The following is a 23,778-nucleotide window of genomic DNA, read 5'->3' as shown; positions in this document are numbered from 1 at the left end:
TTTTTGGCCTGCTGCTCACCGTTTTTAATCAAATCTTAGTTGATATAATAATTGTTAAAAGTAAAAATACAATGGATGTAATCCATTAAAATATACCGGGGCCCAGGAAAGTTGATCGACAGGTCATTCAAGTTTTATATGCACATATCTACAAAACAAATAACACCAATCCACTCACCCTTCGGGTATACGGTGGCATTCGGGTCACCTGCGGCCGTTGTGGTCACTGTTGGCGCCTTCGTAGTGGAAGTTACTTGACCAGCGGTCAGTGTCCAGCAACTGACCAGCAAGACAGCTGTCAAACATTTCCTAGCAGGAACTTGCATTGTCTTCGGTCTCATAAAACACACACCTTAAGGATTTAAATTATTGTCACTATGGGGACTGATATTATACGGCGAAAAAATCTTCTGTAAAAATGTTTACTCTATTAGTGGTCGTATTGACGTGTCCTTTTCCGTTTTCTTTCTTTTGTTTCCGGGCACTGCCGTTGCGGTTCCAGGAACTTTAATAGCGTGATTTAAAAGCAATTGTCACTGTAACTGTAGCCTCATTTAAGAAATGTTCTACTTCTCGGGTCGTCTACGTTGCGAGTACCAATGAGCAGTCGTTGATCATGTTCTTTGCTGATGTAGGGTTCAGTTGTTGGTTCTTTGGGAAGCAATCTAACCATGCACCAGTGAACCTACGGATTTCTGGAAAAAAATAAGAACCTGTACGTTACGGGGTAGTATAGCATCAGTGTGTGTATACCACGTGATAAAATACGTCATAATTATATGCTATTTCGGAAGGCAACCTTTTTTCTTTAAATGAAGACTTACATCAAAGATAACTTTTTTACTACACCATTTTAAATGGAACAAAGGGCAGTCTATGCCGCTTTAAGAGCCCCGCCTTCGTTTTATTACCTGAGTTTGGAAAGAAGGTTAGTTTCATAAATAAATCGACAAGCTTGTTTCCAAAATAATGTTTTGGCAGTGCTCCGTCAGACGGCTGAATTGTGAAAAGGTTTGTCGAATTGTTTTAAGAAACTAAACTCTATCAAACTCTGGTAAACGTTTAACTGTTTATATCGGAAATGAATACAAAACATTATTGGTGATGCATTTAAATTTAGGAGATCCTCATATTCAGCTCTCGATGTTTGTTTTTTTGTTTTTCTTAAATAGATACTTGTCTATAGAACGAATATATACTGAAATGTTTCACATATTTATTTTTTCATTCTATCAAATGTAAACATCCGGGCACTCACACTTTGCAAATTTTAAAACTGAACAACATGTGAGCAGTGTGTATACCACGTGATAAATTGCGTCGTAAATGCTACGTCGGAAGGCAATATTTTGCTTCGAATGAAGACTTTAAACAAAGATAACTTTCCTATTTGTTCACCATTTTAAATGGAACATAGCGCAGTCGAAGTCACTTACAGAGCCCCGCATTCGGACTTTTACCTGAGTTGGATTGAGAGTTTAGTTTCTTAAAACACTTCGACAAACCTTTTCACAATACGGCCGTCTGACGGAGCACTGTCAAAACATTTTTTTTGAAACAGGTTTGTCGAAGTGTTTGATGGAACTAATCATTTTATCGAACTCCGGTAATAAAACGAAGGCGGGGCTCTTTAAGCGGCATAGACTGCCCTTTGTTTCATTTAAAATGGTGTAGTAAAAGAAAAGTTATCTTTAATTTAAGTCTTTATTTTAACAAAATTTTGCCCTTCTAACGTAGCATATATGACGTAATTTAGCACGTGGTATACACACACTGGTGAGTTTGGTTTGTGGTCACCAAGACCGATAATTGGTTTTGCTCCCCGTACCCAGGTTTTCCCCACAACACAAGACCACACCATCGCGCAATATCGTGCCAACGAAAGTGACTTAGTATAAGTTATCATAACTTTCTTCCCAATCGTAAAATATATACAGTCGAACCTCGTTGGCTCGAACTCCCAGCGACCAGCGAACATACCTCGAGCCTCAAAAATATCGAGCCAAGCGAGAGAATGCTTACATTCAGTTTAAAGAAATCTGTGTTTTACATCAAGTTCGAGCCAACGAGCAATTCGAGCCAAGCGAGTTCGAGCCAACGAGGTTCGACTGTAATGTTTAAACTAACAAACATGTATATTACATGCAAATCACGTTCATGTGCTGGGTATGTCCGAATGCGCGTCAACAGAGCAATGTCAAGGCGAATCTTAATGTAAGGCTGTATATGACTGTACATATAGTATTACATAGAAACGTGATAATGCATGTTTAATTTATGACATGTTAAACGATGCGCATAAACCATAACAGTTTACGTGAGGCAAACAATGTAAGCAATGCCGAATGAAAATCACAAAGTCTAACAAAATGTTGACAATAGATATGTTTATTTGATAAGACTCGTGCAAAGATGGAGAGCATTTTAATAAAAGCCGTCGGCTTCCTCAGCAATCTATCAAATTGTTAAACGTATACAGTCAAAACTCGCTATCTCGAAGTCGTTGGGACCCTCGGGAAATACTTCGAGATAATGGACATTCGATATAACCGTAATATAAAAAGTGTATAACTCAACCAAACATATTTTCAGAATGTTTGACACATCAAGTACATCGAGATAAATGAGTTCGATATAGCGAAGTTCGACTTTATGTTTTTCTTTCTGAAAAGAGTCGTGCAAAGAAGTAGAGCATTTCAAAATAAGCCGCTGGCTTGCTCCCAACTTTGTTAAATTGTTAGATAAAATATTGTAATTAAAAACGGTGTTTGTTCGTCATGTATGAATACCGTTTCACAGACAAACTTCGTGAATACCGTTTCACAGACAAACTTCGTGAATACCGTTTCACAGACAAACTTCGTGATGTGTTATGAATGCAAACATAATGAAATTAAACACGTTTCTGCGCTGAATTAGACACTTTACCAAATTAAACTGAAAACACCTATACATTTTCGTGAATAGTACTACTTGCTGCAAGATATATATACAGGGTCTGGTCGAGTTGATATTCGGCCTTTTACCTCAATTTCATCATGCATGATATACGTGTTGTTGGGGTCGTTAAAGTGACACTCTTATTCAAAATCAATACATATACATGTATAACAAACATAAATTTGAGTGTTAAATCATTAACTTCTTACTAAATAATGCATTTATGGAAAATATAAATTGCTGATAACAAGATTGTAACAGTGTATTTAATAACTGAAAATCGATTTTTTTAAATGATTGGTGAGTGCTAAAAGATTTACAGTAATTTGCTATAGTCTCATAAGGTAGAAATACCGTATTTTCTGCACATTACTTTCAAATTAAACCTTAAATCCTTCATAAGAACCGTAGTTTTCGATATTTAAACAATTGTATTAATTGGTAAATTGAGTAATAGCGCATCTTTAACATGGATGATGTACATAAGTGTATTTTTTTACTCTCAAATACAGAACTTGTTAAATTAACCGCTATCCGTTCCAATACTTTGTACAAGTAGTTAAGTGATACTCCTTTGAAATGTATAATAGTTTCTTAGGTTAAATGAGTCATGTTAATAAGATTAAGTTTTTAGGATAGACAATTGTTTTTATCTTTTATCAACAATGCCGAGATATGAGTTTTTAGTATCCTGTATTTCAATTTTATGAATGGATGTGCACTGAATTCTTAGATATTTGTATTTTATGAATTGTCATGTTGTGTACATATGAGACGTGAATAAACTATAAAACTGGGGTTTTTTGGCGTATTTCTTTAGTTTCCGAAGTTCCTTGTTTAAACATATATTACAGCGCCCTATACAGTAGCATTCTTTTTGAGATTCTATGGAAGTATAAAAGTGACCCTCTTATTCAAAATCAATTCAAACACATGTATAACAAACATAAATTTGAGTGATAAACCTTTAACTACTTACTAAATAATGCATTTGTGGAAATTATCAACTACTGATAACAAGATTGTAACTTTGTATTTAATAGCTGAAAATGCAAAAATATTTAATGATTGGTGAATGCTAAAATATTAACTCTGATCTACTTTCGTCTCATAAGGTAGAATTATCGTGTTTTCTGCACCTTTCCCTTAAATTAAACACGGTATCCTTAAAGAAACAATTGCTTTCGATATTTATTCATCCGTTTTGGTATATTTAAATAATTGTATTAATTGTGACAAATCTTATTTGAGAGTAAGAGTGCATCTTTAAACAAATGTAAGATTTTAAACACAGCCTTATGTGCAAAGCTTTTTTTTTTTAAATATCTTCTGTTTGTTCAATATTACGCCCTATGCTTTTTATTGGGGCATTTAAATACTATTTAATCCACATTTTCTGTTTTCAAATATTATGAAATCAATAGCGGTTCTCCTTAAACTATATTTGGGCACAGATTTATGTTGACACAAAATATATGCGGAGTGTTTGGCTCGAACCACTGACCCTCGGTTCATATAATTACATTTTCCCGTTGACACAAAGTATATGCGGAGTGTTTGGCTCGAACCACTGACCCTCGGTTCATATAATTACATTTTACCTGTTGACACAAAATATATGCGGAGTGTTTGGCTCGAACCACTGACCCTCGGTTCATATAATTACATTTTACCTGGCCCCAATTTCTCAAAAGTTCTTAAGCTTAACAGGCTTAAGTCGCTTAATTCAATTAGCCAAAATACATACTGAAAATGGATTTTGATCAATGAAAAATGGTTTATTCTGATAATCATACAGATAATGCCTACATAATTTTTTTTTTAAATTGAAGAAATAAATTTAACACATTTTATAGAACAACAAAAATAGTGAGATTAGCTTAATCCTGTTATAAGGGACTTAAGAATTTTCGAGAAATTGGGGCCAGTTGACACAAAGTATATGCGGAGCGTTTGGCTCGAACCACTGACCCTCGGTTCATATAATTACATTTTACCTGTTGACACAAAATATATGCGGAGTGTTTGGCTCGAACCACTGACCCTCGGTTCATATAATTACATTTTACCTGTTGACTCAAAGTATATGCGGAGTGTTTGGCTCGAACCACTGACCCTCGGTTCATATAATTACATTTTACCTGTTGACACAAAATATATGCGGAGTGTTTGGCTCGAACCACTGACCCTCGGTTCATATAATTACATTTTACCTGTTGACACAAAATATATGCGGAGTGTTTGGCTCGAACCACTGACCTTCGGTTCATATAATTACATTTTACCTGTTGACACAAAGTATATGCGGAATGTTTGGCTCGAACCACTGACCCTCGGTTCATATAATTACATTTTACCTGTTGACACAAAGTATATGCGGAGTGTTTGGCTCGAACCTCTGACCCTCGGTTCATATAATTACATTTTACCTGTTGACACAAAGTATATGCGGAGTGTTTGGCTCGAACCACTGACCTTCGGTTCATATAATTACATTTTACCTGTTGACACAAAATATATGCGGAGTGTCTGGCTCGAACCACTGACCCCCGGTTTATATAATTACATTTTACCTGTTGACACAAAATATATGCGGAGTGTCTGGCTCGAACCACTGACCCTCGGTTTATATAATTACATTTTACCTGTTGACACAAAATATATGCGGAGTGTCTGGCTCGAACCACTGACCCCCGGTTTATATAATTACATTTTACCTGTTGACACAAAATATATGCGGAGTGTCTGGCTCGAACCACTGACCTTCGGTTTATATAATTACATTTTACCTGTTGACACAAAATATATGCGGAGTGTCTGGCTCGAACCACTGACCTTCGGTTTATATAATTACATTTTACCTGTTGACACAAAATATATGCGGAGTGTCTGGCTCGAACCACTGACCTTCGGTTTATATAATTACATTTTACCTGTTGACACAAAATATATGCGGAGTGTCTGGCTCGAACCACTGACCTTCGGTTTATATAATTACATTTTACCTGTTGACACAAAATATATGCGGAGTGTCTGGCTCGAACCACTGACCTTCGGTTTATATAATTACATTTTACCTGTTGACACAAAATATATGCGGAGTGTCTGGCTCGAACCACTGACCTTCGGTTTATATAATTACATTTTACCTGTTGACACAAAATATATGCGGAGTGTCTGGCTCGAACCACTGACCTTCGGTTTATATAATTACATTTTACCTGTTGACACAAAATATATACGGAGTGGCTGACTCGAACCACTGACCTTCGGTTTATATAATTACATTTTACCTGTTGACACAAAATATATACGGAGTGGCTGACTCGAACCACTGACCCTCGGTTTATATAATTACATTTTACCTGTTGACACAAAATATATGCGGAGTGTCTGGCTCGAACCACTGACCCCCGGTTTATATAATTACATTTTACCTGTTGACACAAAATATATGCGGAGTGTCTGGCTCGAACCACTGACCTTCGGTTTATATAATTACATTTTACCTGTTGACACAAAATATATGCGGAGTGTCTGGCTCGAACCACTGACCTTCGGTTTATATAATTACATTTTACCTGTTGACACAAAATATATGCGGAGTGTCTGGCTCGAACCACTGACCTTCGGTTTATATAATTACATTTTACCTGTTGACACAAAATATATGCGGAGTGTCTGGCTCGAACCACTGACCTTCGGTTTATATAATTACATTTTACCTGTTGACACAAAATATATGCGGAGTGTCTGGCTCGAACCACTGACCTTCGGTTTATATAATTACATTTTACCTGTTGACACAAAATATATGCGGAGTGTCTGGCTCGAACCACTGACCTTCGGTTTATATAATTACATTTTACCTGTTGACACAAAATATATGCGGAGTGTCTGGCTCGAACCACTGACCTTCGGTTTATATAATTACATTTTACCTGTTGACACAAAATATATACGGAGTGGCTGACTCGAACCACTGACCCCCGGGCTATGAGTTAGAAGCCCTACTAATTGAGCTTTCTTATCGGCTTGATAGCATAACAGCACACACATATCTTTCAACAACACATTGCAATTTCACAAATCGGGTAGTTAATGTTGCGTTTTTATTACTGTTGATGTTCTATTTACCTTAAACACTAATTGTTTATATTTTTATGGGTATTTCGGCTAAAAAACGAGACTCATCGTCCAGACATTTTTAAATAACATAAGTGTTGAATCTGCAGTAAACTAGTATTTGACCTATGAAATATTGTTTTTTATCGGTTGTTGGTATCACGTGTTGCAAAGAAGTTAGTATGAAAAGCCATTTCGCACACGATTGCTGAAACCGATGTACAATTTTCTATTAATAAATCAGCATCACTTAATGTTACATTTCTGTTTTTATTTGGAAACAGTTAAGTAAGCTTAAATTACGTAAGCGCCAGTACCGTACCATAAGGTATTCTTTATCACAAGACCCTTGTATAGAAATTTGAAACCCAGTACAAACCTGTACGTGAGGATTATTGGTATAAAATATCACTCTTTGCGACCCATTTAAGATTCCTTAAGAAAATGGGTTGAATCGTGCATGTCAGATTGGCGTTTAGGGATCTCGGTGACATTGCACTTTTGCTTCAGGGTTTTATCTACTTGTTGAAATGAACGCCGTTTGCGCAGAAGAGCATAAAGGGGGACAACCTTGTAGAAGAAGCGTCATTCGGAACTCCTCGGTCATTTTGATCGAAAACCACCTCAGGCGTTTGCCGGTACATCAGTAAAAGTAGTTCGTTAAATTTCTGATAATATCAATTAATCAAATGTAGTGTTTTAGCTTGTATTTGTTGATCTAAGTTTAAATTGATTGCCAGTGAAGTGTATTATTGCAAACTCAATTAAGATTCCAAGAGTTAAGTCATTAAGTTTAACTGCTAAATTAAATTACTACGCGATCTACTTGCAGCGGACATAAAAAGACCCGATTTCTATCATTGTAAACCGTTCATATGCATCCGAGTTATTTTTCGAAGCAAATGCCGAGGAGTTCCGAATGGAGAAGCGTTTGTTGGTGCACAATCTTAAATAAAAAAGCGACATCGAGTATTGTTTTGCTTACAGATGCACTCTAACTCCAAAATAAGAAGTTCCACAATTAATACAATTGTTTTAATTTACCGAAAAGTATGGATAATTGTTGAAAACAATGGTTCCTATAAAGGATACCGTTTTTAATTGGAAAAACACGGTATTTTTGCCTTGTGAAACTTTGTTGACCACTGTAATTCTTTTAGGACCCCATGCATTTAATATTTGTGCGTTTCCAGCTATTTAATAAACGTTAACAATCTTTTTATCAGTTAATAATATTTTCCAAAAATGCATTATTTAGTAAGAAGTAAAAGAGTTATAACTTAAAATATAGGTTTGTTTTATTGATTATAAATACGAGTATCACTTTAATTCACTCTCTTACTGTTTTTTAACCAATGTAAGGAACATTCAGACATTACGCTTGTTACACTAATATTTCGAATGAAACATATAACTGAAAAAACAACAGCGTTATTGTTATAACATATTCTAATCTATGATATGTTTACCTTGAAGTGAATGTTCCTCATGAATAACAAGCATAAATTTAACTGATAAACCTTTAACTACTTACTAAATAATGCATTTGTGGAAAATATAATAATTACTGATAACGAAATTGTAACTGTGTATTTAATTGCACAAATCACAAAAATATTAAATGATTGGTGAGTGCTAAAATATTTACTGTGATCTACTATCGTCTGATAAGGTAGAAATGACCGTGTTTGCTGCACCTTTCTTTCAAATTAAAAAATATATCCTTCATAAGAACCATTTTCATCATTATTTACTCATCCTTTTTGGTATGTTAAAATATGTGTATTTATTGTGGTAAATCTTATTTGGGAGTAAGAGTTCATTGCTTATGCTTGCGGTTTTTGTTTTATGGTCGCAATAGGCACGCACAAGTATTTCATGAGGACAAAGTCATAGTGCTGAAAAGCAAAAGCAAGATCTACTAACCTAGAATTTGCCTCGTAGAAAGATGTAACATACATGCAATTTAAACATAGCCCTATCAATTTCTAACCATGTATTTTGTTTATATTATGCCTAATGCATTTTATTGGTTCATTTACTTATCTTAATCCTTAAAAATGCACATGTTCTGAAAAATGCACATGTTCTTGTTTTCAAATAGTATGAAACCAACTAACATTTCATCAATTTCATTTTTGGGAACGGATTTATGTAAGTTAAAATTACGCAAGTGTTTAATACTGGAAATCACAAAAGCCTGGGAGGGTTATACAAGCTTGTTCAATAAACCATGATACTCGATTTGCACTTAAAAGGTACTCTTTATGACATATCTTTAACATCAATTTAAAGTCATTTTATTTTGAGAGCCATTTAATGTGCCTCGTAACTTAGATAATTTGTTGAAGAAGAGTTGTTGAAACCTTGATGTTCATGAAAGCAGTATTAAAGGGACGCGCTCACGTTTTATAGGGTCAGATATCGAAAAACATGCATTTGTTTTCGCGTCCATTGGATTTGTAAACGGGTGTATGGCAGCCTAGTTATGGATTTGCCCCCAATCCCTATCCATACCAATTATTGTAGCCACTCATGAAACTACCAAATGGGTTTCCTATAGTTACTAATTTTTTTGAACACAAAGTATATACCGAGTGTAGGGCTCGAACCAATACCCCACACCTTCTTTTGCACATTCCGACTGATACACATGGTAAAACACATATCGCTGGATAAAAATAGTAATGTTAATTGTAAATTGATTGAAATATGTGACAGGTTTAATTGGATGCTGCAACAATTGTTTCACTCGTAATAAGTTCATTCATGGATCTACTTTCGAGATCTAAAGTCTGAACTAACGTCTCTAACATTTGCAACCGTAAGAGCTTATATAGTAAAACCCCGTTGGCTCGAACTCGCTTGGCTCGAACCTCTCCTTGGCTCGAACTGGAAATAAAGGACCGATTTCTTTATTCTGAAGGTTAACATTCCCGCTTAGCTTGAATGTTCGGAGGCTCGAGGTATTTTTGCCGGTGTCCCTAGGAGTTCGAGCTTACGGGGTTCGACCGTATTTGTGTAAGCCAATTGTGCTGAGTAAGATTCATTTAAATAACTATAATAAAAAACATAATAAACCCTGACATCAATTCATTTTTTTTATTTCGGATAAGATAATAAATAACATTGCACTTAAGATGTCGATATCGCTTGTAAATAAAAAAAGTCATTTCAACGGAACATCGAATTTTGTTTGTTTCATTTGTTGAGATTCGTTCTTTAATGGTTCCCCGCGGGTATTTAAGGTGGAAAGCATTACCATCAATTCGATCTTTAATGGTTCACAAACGAAAGTTGTGTGTGTGTGTGTGTGTGTGTGTGTGCGTGCGTGCGTGCGTGCGTGCGTGCGTGTGTGTTTTGTTTTCTTGTTTTTAAAAAACAACTTACTTTCTTATAGTGTATAGTATATGCTTTAGAATATAGTTACAAACATACCGCAATTTACACTAGAAACCCTTATTCATATGTACATACGAACAAGTATAAACAGTTTTCTTTACCGTTAAAGGAAGATTATATTCGTCACATGTTTAATATCGAACAGTCTTTAACAGGATTGCATCACTATAATGTCATCCGTATCTATACCGTGTTTTCGGAATCACCGACAGATTCAGTCCAGTTTCTATTAGCAACTGTTTTCAGGGACCATTTTAATGTTGCACGCTGACTCCCAAATAAGATGAACCACAACTAGTACAATTAATTTAATTTACTGGAAATGATGAATAAATGTCTGTAATACAAACAATGATTCTTTAATGTGAAGGATATTTTAAGTACTCACCAGCCAGTTAAGATGTGTGCGTTTTCAGCTATTAAATGCATTATTAAGTAAAAATTTAAAGGTTTGTCCATAAAAAAAATATGTCTGTTATACATGTGTATGTTTTCATTGTAGAGAACCATTATTTTCGACATTTATTCATCCTTTTGGGTATATTAAGACAACTTTATTAATTGTGGAAAATCTCATTTGAGAGTAAGAGTGCATCTTTAAGCATTTCATTTACTTTGCTACCCTCATGACGAAGAAAAACAACATGTTTAAAACTTGACGTTTCCGTGTACACGTTTTCAATTAGGAAATAGAAGGCGTCAATTTCAGATAAATTTTAATTGAATAAAATAACGTTCCATATACATTTATTTTGATTTCGGTGTTAGACATCAATCTGTAACACCATTGCTCACTTACCCGTTTGACCGAACCCTTCACAATGGTCATCTAAATTAGATTTTCAGTTTGGTTAAGAAATTTAAGAAACCCCGTTTTAGATGATAAACGTTCGGTCCGATGACTTTAATTATATACATCAAAGCCATACCATCCAGGGTACATTTGCATTACTTAAATTGAAGTTTGAACGAACTAATGTTGTTATGTGAGCCTAATTTTCGAACTCTTTTTCCAATTGATCTCAATCAGTCTATGCTTATTGCTTAAAGCAATAATGTACCATATCTACATTGCTCCAATGACTTTAAATTCTATTACTATATCATTGATTCTTGCTCTGCTTTGCAATTATCACAACAAAATTGATCACACATACCAGAATACACATGTATATATAACAGAAAAGAACCGAACAGCCGATTATTTCAAGGTGTTTTAAAGATGCACTCTTATTCCCAAACAACATTTTCCTCAATTAATAAAATTGTTTTAATAAAACAAAACAACGAATAAATGTCGAAAATCATGTTTTTTATGAAGGATAATGTGTCTATTTTGAAAGAAAGGTGCAGAAAATGCGGTATTTCTACCTAATGAGACGATAGAAGATAACAGTAAAATGTTTTAGCACTCACCAATCATTTAATATTTTTGCGTTTTCAGCTATTGAATACACGGTTACAATTTTGTTAGTAGTCTTTAATATTTTTCATAAATGCATTATTCAGTAAGTAGTTCAAGGCTTATCACTCAAAATGTATGTTTGTTTTAAATGTGTTGGTATTGATTTTGAATAAGGGTGTCACTTTAATAGTTGGCATTCATTGGGTAAAGTCATTCGAAACACCTCGGCCATATTTCTTCGAAAACAACCTTGGATGTATATATAATCTAGCAATTGATTAGTTGTCACAAAATGTAACATATTAAAATATAACTTTTAAAAAGTTGTTAGTTTCAAATGTTTGCAAATGTGACAGCGTATGTAGACATTGCCCTTTGCTTCAGAACTCAGATTTTTACCGAAAGTACATATCGACATATTGGATTTCAACCCCTTGTGTTATATAAGGCAAGATCAGGCGCTTTTTATGTACGAGAGCAGCCAAATGATCTTTATTATGGCGGGTAATGAAAGAAATGCTTAAGATGTCGTAAAATGAACATAAAATCTGAAATGGTATAGAATTTAAACTGTTAATATCCAGTGTTTTTTTTTCTTAGCGAACGTACTCAAGAGCATGGCAACAATTTAAGCTATTAAGCTCTGTGTAAATTTAAATTAACTGACAAGACGTTATCTAATTTCTTTAGTAAACTTAATTAATTTTCATTTGCTTTTTTTTTCTTCTATAAAAGATGAACATTTAACAACCAAGCTTATATTACCTGTTATAGCGTACCATTGTTTATGTAGCGAACCATTAACAATGACCTTTCAAATTGTATCTTCAATTTGATCAATACAATGTTAAATGACCTTTCTGTCGTTGAACTTTTTTGGTTTAATGATCTTGATATTGAGTTCATGTATTGTTAACGCAAGTGCACGACCCTACACTAAGTGGGTTGAACAATATGTATTCTACGAGTCGGACCTTAAAGCTGCATTCTCAAAGATTGACCTGTTTGGCATTTTTTAAAACAACTGTCTCTGAATCAGCTCATTATGACGTCAAAACCTTCAAGATGTATCACAATATAATAGATCTCAATTTATTTATAAATCTGCCAAATATTTCTACTTTCTAAAGCGTTTATATTACGCTTTAAGCCATGCAACCTGTTTTTTCAACGTAAATATCATAAAATGCGATCTGATATTTTGTCAGCAGTTTTATATCATTGTTTTCCCGACACATGCGCGATAAAATGCTCATTCACAGACAAAAAATAAATAAGTTGTCAAAAAGGTTGATATGTGAGAATGCAGCTTTAAAGGTGCACAATATAAGTTGATGCCATTTTTTAAAATTTGATTGCCTTATTATATTTAGTTCATTCACTGTAAATAATCAAGACAAAAACAATAATATAATCTGTGTTCACTGATTAAAAAATATTTGCAATACTTGGGCGCCTTTTAACGTGTGGAAATTAGTGGCCACTTCAATAGAATATAATACATGAACCTATATTGTACCCCTTTCATTGAAGCTTCTTAGAAGGGACTTATTTTGTGGGCACATCAAGCTTTCAGATTAAAATTCAAATGTGTATACATGTATGTTTGCACCATATCAAGTAATCTATATTTGCAAACTCGACTCGGCCACAACATTATGGTAGTATGTAACCATTCTAAGCCTCGTTTTCATTTTGCAATATTTTTGAAGCGGTTTATAATCATTTCAGCATATGTATTAATAATATGAATAGAAGTGTACTTTGGTGTATTCAATGCATATTCTTTTTACCATATTTTCATAAAAAGGGCACTTGCTGGCTTTGTTTCTTTACCAAATTAGTTCCGCCTGGTCTGTTCCCTTCGGGTTCCTCTGCATTATAATTACATGCATTGAACTATTATTCCATAAATGCATTATTTAGTAGTTTTACAACTCAAAAGTTGTTTGTTATATTGATTATAAATACGAGTATCACTTAAATTCACTCTCTTACTATTTATCTTAACAAAGGTAAGGAACATTCAGATATTACGCTCGTTAAACAAATATCCTGAAGAATCATATAACTGAAAAAAAAAACATTAATGTTAATTGTATAACATGTTTTAATCTATGATATGTTTAACTTTAAGTGAATGTTCCATCATGCTAACATTTAAGGATTTGTCGCATTTTTGCTTGCGTGTTTTATTATCGCTTTAACAAAGGTTATTTCTAAACATGTATTTTGATTATAGTATGTCCAATGCATTTTATGGGCGCATTATTGGGAACAGATTTATGTAAGTTAAAATTACGCAAGGGTTAGATATTGGAAATCACAAAAGCCCGGGAGGGTTATACAAGCCTGTTCGATAAACCATGATACAAGATTTGCACTAAAAAGTACTGCTTTAAATTAGGCATATCTTTAACATCAATTTAAGGTATCATTCTATTTTGTGAACCATTTAATATACCGCGTATAGGTAACTCAGATATTTTATTGAAGAAGAGTTTTTGAAACCTTGATGTTCATGAAAGCAGTATTAAAGGGACCCGCTCACGTTTTATAGGGTCAGATATCAAAAAACAAACATTTGGTTAAATAATGTATAATGTAAACAAGATGCTTGTTAAAATGATAAATATATATATATTAAAATAATGTTCTATGTTCTATATTGTTAACACGTATTTCATTGCTTTGTGTTCCTAAACAGGGTTTATATTTGAATTTTCAACTACCTGGCTTGTCGCTGTAGTTTTCATTATATTATTTAAACAATATAACAGTACGGGAGATAAAGCTCTGTTTCACCGTAAAGCGTTGGGCAACGCTCTTATAAATTGATCGACTTCAGGCTTAGATTTACTAGATATTGTTCAAATAAGTTTTCTGCCAGTTGTTGTTTCATTTTTGATGATACAAGTAAAAAACTTGATTTTAAGGCTTCTTAACCTAAAAGATATTTTGGAAGAATTCAAAAATGAAAATGCTAGCATAATTTTCAAGATGTTCACATTTTTGGGTAAAAACAACAACAAGTAAAATATCATATATCTTTTCCAGAATAAATAAAAAAATGGGGCCTAATAGTTATTACAAAACTAAAGGCTTTTACATGTAAGACATTCTAGATCATGTTTTCAGTGTGCGTTTTTACATATTTCTCGAAACTTTTCTGTTGTTCACCATGCGTTGATAATCAAATAAACAGGTAAAGGAGTTATTGCTTTGCTGTTATCGAAAATTGTGTATGAATAGTTCTGCCATTTGTTGAGACAGCGAAGTTTTTTTTATGTGGGGAGATTAAGATTTGACAGACTTGCCTTGATAATGTGCAATTCACATACAAAGACCATTTATTTTCACGTCCGTTGGATTTGTAAACGGGTGTATGGCAGTCTATTCGTGGTTTTGCCCCCCCCCCCCCACTCCCTTTCCATACCAATTATTGTAGCCACTCGTGAAACTACCAAATGGGTTTCCTATAGTTGCTAATTAATTGAACACAAAGTATATACCGAGTGTAGGGCTCGAACCAATACCCCCCCCCCAACCTTTTCTTATATATCCCGACTGATACAAATGGTAAAACACATATCACTGGATAAAAATAGTAAATTAAATGTTAATTGTAAAATGATTGAAATATGTGATAGGTTTAATTGGTTGCTGCAAAAATGATTCACTCTTACAATACTTTTGATATCTAGAGTCTGAACCAACTCTTGCACCATTTGCAATCGTAAGAGCTTATATAGTCTTACCCCGTTCGCTCGAACTCGCTTGGCTCGAATCTCTCGTTGGCTCGAACTGGAAGTAAAAAACCGATTGCTTTATTCTGAAGGTTAGCATTCCCGCTGAGCTCGAATTTTCGGAGGCTCGAGGTATTTTTGCCAGTCCCTAGGAGTTCGAGCTTACGGGGTTCGACTGTATTTGTGTAAGCCAATTGTGCTGAGTAAGATTCATTTAAATTACCCTGATAAAAACATAATAAAAAAGAACGACTGAGATTATTCATTGCACTTAAGATATCGAGATATATTGTACTTTAGTATAAATTATTTCACGTTCACATCGTATTTAAGTTGAAACATTCGCTGAAATTTGGCCTTTGATGGTTCCCCACGGGTATTTGAGGCTGATTACATCGATGTCAATTGAATTGTCATTTGCTAAAAACACATTTTTTTGTAAAGAAATCCTATATGACAGAGTGATGAGGTAAATCTAATGATAAAGTCATGATGTTATTTTTCCCGAAGCTCATCCTTGACGTTTTATCACACAAAAATCACTTATCACGAAAGTCCAACCTGCAATACTTCATGGTAAATTAATATGTCACCCTTGTATCTAATTTCGATCCAGCAAATTGTTAGCGACAAAAATGCATTCTAGATTTACCTTTAGTTGCAAAATATTCAATAATATATCAGCTCTTGTTATAAGAAATAAATGTTTAAAGATAAATTTTAAGTTCAGCCTCGAATTTTTGTTGCAACGAGTATGTTATTTTAAAATGTGAAACTTCCGTATGACATATTATAACAGGCTCAGCAAATATATATTAACCATTTACCATTACATGTTGTATATACACGTTACCATGATACATAAATGAAAAAAATGTATATGTAGACGATGTATAAAATGTCTGTGCTGTTCTGTTCTGTTATGTTCTGTTCAGTTAATATCGAACAGTTTTGAGTAAGACTGCATTGCTGCATGTCATCCATATCACAAATCCTATATTCACCAGTACCGTATTTTCGAAACTACCAATATATTGAAACTGGTTCCTTTCAGAGATTTCTTTCAGTGTTCATTTATTAATAACGTCAAGAAATTCATTTTTGTGTTGTTCTAGAGAAACGTATATTTAAAACATATACTTTAAGAGCATTCATTGAAACCCTGGCAAAAGAAATAAGTATAAAACACGGTATTTCTACTTTATGAGACTATGGTAGACCACAGTAAATATTTTAGCATTTACCAATTATTTAATATTTTTGAGCTTTCTGCTATTAAATACACGTTTACGATCTTGTTATCAGTAATCAATATTTTCTATAAATGCATTATTTTTTAGTAAGTAGTTTAAGGTGTATCACTCAAAATTGATGTTTGTTATACACGTATGTATGTATTGATTTTGAATAAGTGTGTCACTTTGAGCATTCCAGTTACGTTGCTGCATTTTTGACAAGCAAAACATAATATTAAAAGCTATGTTTAAACATGTCCATGCGATTTTATTCAGGATAAGACATGGTTCTGAAAGGCATGAACAAGATCTTTGAATCCAGATTAGCCATGCTGAAATGATGTTATGAATTATACCTAGGTATGTTTAAAGTATGTGATGTTTTTTCTTTATGATACCCTATGCATACACATGTATTACAGGTGACTAAAATACCATTTTATAAAAGCAATGTATGCATCTAAAAAAGTAATGTATGTATAAAAAATATATGAATCCGTAGACAGTGTATAAAATATCTGCTCTGTTCTGTTCTGTTAATAACGAACAGTTTTGAATAGGATTGCATATTAAACTTCAACGCCATAAAATACTTTATAATGTCATCGACTTTAATGACGATAAACGTTATAAATTGTAATCCACAAAAAGTCACATCGTGGTGTTTATTTTTAAATATTATGAAGTATAAAACGTGTCTGCTCTAATTTTTGAACATTTTTATATAAGCTCAAATTACGTTAAGGTCGTCATATTACAAGAAAGGTATTTGAAATCACACAAAAAGCGTAATGATCAGTACCAGGCAGTTGAAAAGGACTTGCTCTGAAAGGTACATTTAAAGTTCACATGTTTAAGCATTAATATTAAACATCAATATTGTTTGTGAACCTTTTTAACAGTAATTGTGTACATTTGGTAGGTGTATCTAATGCACCAGTCAATTGTAACGACGGTCCCCGGGACCGGGAAATAGCAAGGACTTTGACTTCCGGGCCAGCCAAGCTCGGGTAAACTGCTGGTAAAATCACCGCCAAATGCCCCCCGCACCCAAGAGACCCTAGGTAAGGCACATTCCCCGTTATTTTTGGCGCGAAGACAAAACCATCGCATTCACTCAGCACTGCGGGGCCACCTGGCAGGTGCAAACACGGCCCATTTCCCCCGCTATCCTCGGTATACCCCCGGATCTGGGGGTGGGGGTGGAGCGTGGTTACAATTGACTGGTGCATAAGCATTTTCCACACAGCAACTCGGCTGTTTACATGGTTTACATGAACAATGAAAGAGCATTGTTACCCTGACATCAATTGATTTTTTTAGATCGGATAACATAATTACATTGCACTTAAGATGCCGATATCGCTCGTAAAAAGTAAAAATCATTTCAACGGTACATCGAATTTCATTTGTTTCATTTGTTGAAATTCGGTCTTAAATGGTTCCCCGCGGGTATTTGAGGCTGATTGCATTTATATCAGTTCGACATCCAATTGGTTAAACATACAAACTTTGTTTTTTAGGTGAACTAGGACGGTTTCCATTGTCAGTTATATGTAATGAAAGGGCATTAAAATATTGAATAAAAATTAATATGAAACCGAATTCATTAATGCACCATGTGTTAACAAAACAATCCAACATTTATCATAATAATAACATACGTCCTGGTTGTAAAAAATATGGCACTCAGCTATGTCTGATTTGTTAAACAGAATGGGTAATGGTTACTTGTTAGTTGATTTTAATACAGATTACAATTATTTTCCTTTGTTAACCCAAAGAGTACGGGATCAATTTGTTCAAACGTGGTATGGTAATTTAACATCCCAACCAAAAATGGAATACTATTGTAGATTTAAAAAAAAATATTTGAAGAATATTTAACGTGTGTCAAAAATGATAAACACCGAAAAGAATTATCAAGATTTAGACTGTCATCTCATTTACTGGAAATAGAGACTGGTATACAAATATTAACAGAGAAAACATAAAATGTAAACTCTGTTCACATGACACTGTGGAGTCTGAACACCATTTTCTACTTCGTTGTACAGCCTATTCAGATCTTAGAAAAAATATCATATTAAATTTAATTGGCCAAATATGGCTAAATTTAAATATTTGATGTCAGTAAAGAGGGATTTATTTTAACAAAACTAAGTGCTATGAAATTAAGACAAGAAAAGCTAGAAGTTTAGCTGCTTCTATTGGTTATATTTTCGTATATATCATTAGGATATTGCTTTTGTAAATATATATGTAATCTTATCACATAATTGCTTTATAAATCAATATTCTTTTGTGTCATGGCCACAAGTAGTTAGTTTGTAAATGACCAAAGGCAAACATGCCGATTCGCCAATAAACTCTTGATACTCTTGTTATGAAATAGTGTTGTTTTTTTGGTATTTTTTTTTAATACAACAAACTTACTTTCTTATAGTGTGGTGAAGTAAAACTAGAGATACCGTTATATACCTGGAAGCATTAATACATGAAAAGGTACTTATCACGGAACTGCCATGCTTCAGAATATAGATATAAACATACCGTAATTAACAATAAAAACCCTTATTCATATGTACATACATGAAAGTATAAACACTATTTTACCGTTAAAGGACAGATTATAGTCGTCACATGTTTATTATGTCGTCGACATTTTTTTTATCCTTTTTGGTATATTAAAACAATTGTATTAATTGTGGTAAATTTTATTTGGGAGTAAACGTGTATCTTTAAGCATTTCATTTACTTTGCTACCTTCTTGACGAAGAAATAAACAACATGTTTAAAGATTGACATTTACGTATACAAGCTCTTATTTAGGAAATAGTAGGCGTCAATTTCAGATAAATTTAAATTGAATCAAATAATCTTCTATATAAATCTATTTTGATTTCGGTTCAGACATCAATCTGTAACACCATTGTTGACTTAACCGCATCCTTCACAGTGGTCATTTAAATTAGATTTTCAGTTTGGTTAAGAAATTTAAGAAACACCGTTTTAGATGATAAACGTTCGGTCTGATGACTTTAATTATATGCATCAAAGCGATACCATCCAGGGTACATTTGCGTAACTTAAATTGAAGTTTGAACGAACTAATGTTGTTATGTGAGCCTAATTTTTGAACTCTTTTTCCAATTGATCTCAATCAGTCTATGCGTATTGCTGAAGGCAATGATGGACGGTATATATAATGCTTCAATGACCTTAACTTGTATTATTGTATCATTGATTCTTGCTCTGCTTTGCAATTCTCACAACCAAACTGAATGCACACATCAGAATATATATAACAGAAAAGAACAGAACAGCCGATTATTTCGAGGTGTTTTAATCGTTGGCATTCATTGGGTAACTTCATTCGGAACACCTCGGCCATCTTTCTTATGCATAATGGACCATATGCATGTGTTTCTAGACAAACCACAAACATCATAGCAACAGTTAACCTTTTTTACATGCGAATGTTTTCATCAACGCCGGCTGATATTAATAAACGCCGTTTCCGGACAGTACCGAACGTTTCGCAAATACAGACACCAGTTCAACATTTTTTTAAGTCAATTAAATAAGGGGGGGGGGGGAGAGAGGGGGGGCGAGTATGAAAATCTTGCAATTACTTAAAAGTCAACTCGTGAAACATATTAAAATATTACATTTAACAAGTTCAAATGTTTACACATGTGGCAACGTAGTCCATATAAACAGCCGTTTCAGAGTGATGATTTTTGATTTGGCGACTCGGCGCGTCCACTTGTTGTTTTCCTAGCCAAGAATGACAGATTCCAGCGCTAAGTATATTGAGCGGAAAGTTAACGGGCACCTGCTAGATAGTGCTAAAATGGCGAAACTTTGTTGACAGATCGATCTGAATAAGTATTTCATGAAACACTTTAAGTGTAATAAGAGAAAGGTATTGGATAAATTAAATAATGTGTCACTTTTGTGTTTTTTTTCTTATGAAGTGTTAAGTTTTGTGGAGTTACAGATGAAGAATATATTTTACATTGGTATGAATCAGTCGACTTGTGGCGTTAAGTGAACACAATGAATATTCCATTCGGAACTCCTCGGTCATTTTATCGAAAACAACCTCGGGTGTATGCCGGTACATCAGTTGAAGTAGTTCGTAAATTTTTGAAGAATATCTTTAATTAAATGTAGTGTTTAAAAGTTGTATTTATTGATCTCAGTTTAAATTGATTGCCAGTGAAGTGTTTTATTGCAAAAATAATTAAGATTCCCAAGAGTTAAGTCATAAAGTTTAACTGCTAAATAAGATTACTACGCGACCTATTTGCAGCGGACTTAAACGTACCACGTTTTGAGTATGTAAGCCGTCCACTACAACCGAGGTTGTTTTTGAAGAAAATGGCCGAGGAGCTCCGAATGTGAATATTCAAATGTTAAACAAAATTCCCTAAAGATGCATTAGTGTGGCTTAAGTGACAATGTAGGTAAACATCGCCGTTTGCTTGAAAACTCAGACTTGCTTATTTTTTGTCGAAAGTACATATCGACCTATCGGATTTCAACCCCTTGGTGTTATATAAGGCAAGGTGGTCATCCGCTTTTTATGTACGAGAGCAGCTAAATACTCTACATTATGATGGGTAATGAAAGAAGTGCTTTAATAAGATGTCGTAAAATTTACATTAAATCTGAAACGGTATAGAATTTAAACTGTTAATATCCAGTTTTTCTAATCGAACGTAGTCAAGAGCATGGCATGTTATGGCATGGCTAATAAAGCTGCACTCTCACAGATTGAACGTTTTGACAACTTTTTTATATTTTTGTCTTGGAACGAGGCAATTTTTGCGAAAATCCATGGAATCCAGTTATATAAGACTGCTGACAAAAAATCAGATCGCAGATTTTTATATTTAAGTTCAAAAATTGATGTTTTATGCATTTTTCTTTAACCGTTAGTAACGGTTTAAGCCATAAAACATTAATTTTCAAACGGAAAAATTCTACGATCTGATTTATTGTCAGCAATCATATATCATTGGTTTGCAGATATTTATGCTAAAATTTGCTCATTCCAAGACAAAAAATAAAAACAGTTGTAAAAATAGTATTTCTGTGAGAGTGCTGCTTTAAGCTCTGTGTAAATTTAAATTAACTGACAATACATTATATAATTTCTTTAGTAAACTTAGTTAATTTTCATTTGCTGTTTTCTTACTTCTATAAAAGATAAACATCTAACAGCCAAGCTTATATTACCTGTTATAGCGTCCCATTGTTTATGTAGCGAACCATTAAAAATGACCTTTCAAATTGTATCTTCAATTTGATCAAAACGTTGTTAAATTACCTTTCTGGCGTTGAACCTCTTGGTTCAATGATCTTGAATTTAGTACATGTATTGTTAATGCAAGTGTATGAACTCGCTCTAAATGGGTTGAAAAATATGTATGCTACGAGTGGAACCTTAAAGCTGCATTCTCAAAGATGGACCTGTTTGACATTTTTTAAAACAACTGTCTCTGAATCAGCTCATTATGACGTCAAAACCTTCAAGATGTATCACAATATAACAGATCTCAATTTATTTATAAATCTGCCAAATATTTCTACTTTCTAAAGCGTTTATATTACGCTTTAAGCCATGCAACCTGGTTTTTTTAAACGTAAATATCATAAAATGCGATCTGATATTTTGTCGGAAGATTAACATAACTGATTTTCAGACATATGCGCCAAAATTGGCTCATTCCAAGACAAAAATAAATAAATATAAGTTGATGCCATTTTTTTTAATTGAATGCATTAACTTTACTTTAAATGATCAAAACCAACAAAATAACATGATTTGTGTACAAACTAAAACATATTGGCGATATTTTGCCGTCTTTTTAACGTGGAAGTTTGTGACCACATTAATAGAATATATAACGTGAACCTATATTGTTCCCATTTAACCTATATTGGCCACACTGTAATGGTCGTATGTAACCATTTGCAATCCAAGCCTCGTTTTCATTTTGCAATACTTTTGCAGCGGTTTCTTTACTTCAAGCCCGGAAATCCGCATGTGGGTTTTTCCAATATTCACGTCACGTGACACCGGTACAAACAAAGTCAACTAGTCGTGACCCGGAAATGACTCACTTGGTTTTTTTTCCAATAATTTTGTCACGTGATGCCGGGTACAAATACAACCGCCACAAGTTTTTATCCACTGTTTACAACGGTCGTGGCTCTTTGTTGGTTTAGGAAATTACCTAAATAAAACGTCTTTCAGGTGTGGCTTGTCTTTATACCGACTGCCGCTTTTGCAAGTTCACCAACTGCAGCGTTTAGTAACCATTTTTTTTGTTTATTTACTCTTAAATTACGATTGTTTTGATTAAAACAGCGTTTAAATTTGGCGCTATCGATTAACTTTGTTTGTACCGGTGTCACGTGACGTAAATATTGGAAAAACCCACATGCGGATTTCCGGCCTAGAAGTTTTCGTTTCAGCATATCTATTAATAATATGAATAGAAGTGTACTTTGGTGTAATCTATACAAGTCATATTCTTTTTACCATGTTTTCATAAACAGGTCACTTGCTGGCTTTGATTCTTTACCAACTTAGTTTCGCCTGATCAGTTTTCTCCGGGTTCTTTTGCATTATAATTACATGCATTAAAATATAATTTAACTTTATTGTATTGTATAACTAATAGCGTTTCTGCATTTCGTTAGCATTTAAAATGCGTTAAATATGTTGAAAATTATGTTTAATTTAAGAAAAAAATATGTCTGTCTCGTCCGTCTTATTGTCTGTCTTTTAGGTTAGATAATTGTGTGCGTGTGTCCGTCTTATTGTCTGTATTTTAGTTTTAGTCAATATGTCCGTCTGTCCATCTTAATGTCTGTCTTTTAGTTTTAGTCATTGTGCCCGTCTGTCCGT

General features: G+C 33.9%; 1 protein-coding gene across 4 annotated transcripts in view; it reads right to left on the bottom strand.

The window, feature by feature from the left end:
- LOC128244669 (low-density lipoprotein receptor-related protein 2-like) overlaps positions 1-23,778 on the bottom strand; it is a 91,448-nt gene that overhangs the window by 57,159 nt on the left and 10,511 nt on the right. For 2 of the 4 annotated variants that reach the window (XM_052962691.1, XM_052962692.1), the window contains exons 2-3: positions 15,631-15,676; positions 179-695 (exon numbers count right to left, since the gene is read on the bottom strand). In XM_052962691.1, the coding sequence (XP_052818651.1) occupies positions 179-341 (163 nt within the window). In that variant the 5' untranslated portion in view covers positions 342-695; positions 15,631-15,676. The remainder of the gene's footprint in view (positions 1-178; positions 696-15,630; positions 15,677-23,778) is intronic. The other 2 variants (XM_052962693.1, XM_052962694.1) reach the window with 1 other exon arrangement.

Source organism: Mya arenaria, chromosome 8 (genome assembly GCF_026914265.1).
Source record: "Mya arenaria isolate MELC-2E11 chromosome 8, ASM2691426v1".
Taxonomy (NCBI): domain Eukaryota; kingdom Metazoa; phylum Mollusca; class Bivalvia; order Myida; family Myidae; genus Mya; species Mya arenaria.
The sequence above is the reverse complement of the archived record's forward strand: the minus strand, read 5'-3'. Positions and strand labels throughout refer to the sequence as shown.